Source organism: Otolemur garnettii, unplaced genomic scaffold, assembly GCF_000181295.1.
Source record: "Otolemur garnettii isolate 467f Iridium unplaced genomic scaffold, OtoGar3 scaffold00137, whole genome shotgun sequence".
Lineage (NCBI taxonomy): Eukaryota > Metazoa > Chordata > Mammalia > Primates > Galagidae > Otolemur > Otolemur garnettii.
The window spans coordinates 4558948-4560928 of record NW_003852532.1 but is presented as its reverse complement, the minus strand read 5'-3'; the positions used below and the strand labels follow the sequence as shown (position 1 = coordinate 4560928).

Below are 1981 nucleotides of genomic sequence, written 5' to 3'. Positions count from 1 at the left end.
AGCCATGCATACTATAGAGAAATAGTGTTTTCTACTGATTCCTTGGGTGGCAATTTTAAGTATAGCCATGCATACTCGTAAGATAATAAAACACTATAGCCATGCATACTATAGAGAAATAGTGTTTTCTACTGATTCCTTGGGTAGAAATTATAAGTAACATCTCAGGCACCATCAAACATATGCCTTTTCTTTCTAGGTGACAAAGTAATTCCATTATATGCACCTCAATGTAAAAAATGCAAGTTTTGCCTGAGCCCACTCACAAATATTTGTGAAAAACTCAGGTAAGCTCTATACACTATTAGGAAGAATATAAATTCATACACATATTTTGGGAATCACATTGACAATATCTAAATGGAGTTGAAGAGGTACAAATATTCTACCTCCTAGTTCTTCTCCTAGGAGTGTACAAGACACTGCTGCAAATACACATAGAGACACATGCTAGAATGTTCATTGCAACACTTTTCATTAGAGCAAGCAATTAAAAACAGCATGAATCTCCATCAATAAAACAATGGATTAAGGATTAAAATATTACTATGGGCCAGGCATGGTGGCTCATGCCTATGATCCTAGCACTCTGGGAGGCCAAGGCAGATAGATCACCTGAGGCGAGGAGTTGAAGACTAGCCTGAGCAAGAGCAAGACTCTGTCTCTACTAAAAATAGAAAATCTAATCGGGCTTAGTGGCAGCGGTCTGTAGTCCCAGCTGCTCAAGAGGCTGAGGCAGGAGGACCACTTGAGTCCAAGAGTGTAAGATTGCCTGAGGTATGACACCATGGCACTCTACCAGGACAACAGAGTGAGATTCTGTTTAAATAGAATAGAATAGAATAGACTAGAATAGAATAGAATATTACTATGTGATAACAAAATGGAATACAATACAGCAATGAAAATGGCTAAACTTGAACCATACCTATTAACATAGAATAATCTCAAACACATAATGTTAAGAGAAAGAAGCGAGTTGCTGAGGGACACACTTAGTAAGGAGTCCAATACTACACTTTGACTATATTATCAAAAGTCTTAAGTTATTTTCTCAATTTCTCCATCTTACAAAATTCTCATGACAATATATTTCATAGGAAAGTGATCAGTGTTTCATTTACTTTTTCCTCTTTTATCTCTCTTTTTAAATTTTCTAGTCGAGATAAAAATCCTGCTATTGACCAAGAACTAATGGCAGACAAAACCAGCAGGTTCACCTGCAAAGGAAAATCAATTTACCATTTCTTGGGAATCAGTGGGTTTTCTCAGTATACTGTGGTGTCAGACATTAATCTTGCCAAAATTGATGATGATGCAAATTTACAGAGAGTTTGTCTGCTTGGATGTGGGTTTTCGACTGGCTATGGGGCTGCAATCAACAATGCCAAGGTAAATGGTTAAAGACAGGTGTCTAAAACAGAAGTTACTGGGAGGTGGTGTGATGTAAAAGAACTGGAATTAATTATATTTAAACTTTGGCTATATTATTCCTTAGTGCTGTGAGTTTAGGGAAGTCATTTAACCTGTAGATAGTTAAATCATATTACATGTCTGAGACATCTGGCCCAGCAGCTGGCATATAGGTATAGTGGCCACTCAGTCCGTATTATCTACTACACTAGCATGCTAGATTGCATACCATCCCTAATTTAAACATAAGCTGCTTAAATATGTCTCCTAGATGTGAATGTTCATCCTGGGACAGCTGGCCCAGTCAAAGAGCAACACAAACTACAGAAACCTGCTCCCATCTCCACACAGCCACCCCCGGCCCTCCCCTTTATGCTGCAGATCTCTCCCCCTCAGTCAGTAGTAATTCATCTCTCTGTCTCATTCTGTCCTTTTCTGGTTTCAAGGGAGGGTCTCTGGTGACAGCGCTGATAGCAGTAACTCGATTACCCTGGAATCTCATGTTGGAATTTAGAAACTCTTACAAAACTAAGCTAGAACTAGAGAGATAGTAAGGGGGATCTCATGC

At 38.8% G+C, this 1981-nt stretch overlaps 1 protein-coding gene across 1 annotated transcript in view; it reads left to right on the top strand.

Moving 5' to 3' along the window:
• Nucleotides 1-7: 7 nt before the first annotated feature.
• ADH4 (alcohol dehydrogenase 4 (class II), pi polypeptide) overlaps nucleotides 8-1981 on the top strand; it is a 13068-nt gene continuing 11094 nt past the window's right edge. The window contains exons 1-2 of the mRNA XM_012810566.2: nucleotides 8-287; nucleotides 1161-1392. Coding sequence (XP_012666020.1) covers nucleotides 1195-1392 — 198 coding nt within the window. The 5' untranslated portion in view covers nucleotides 8-287; nucleotides 1161-1194. The remainder of the gene's footprint in view (nucleotides 288-1160; nucleotides 1393-1981) is intronic.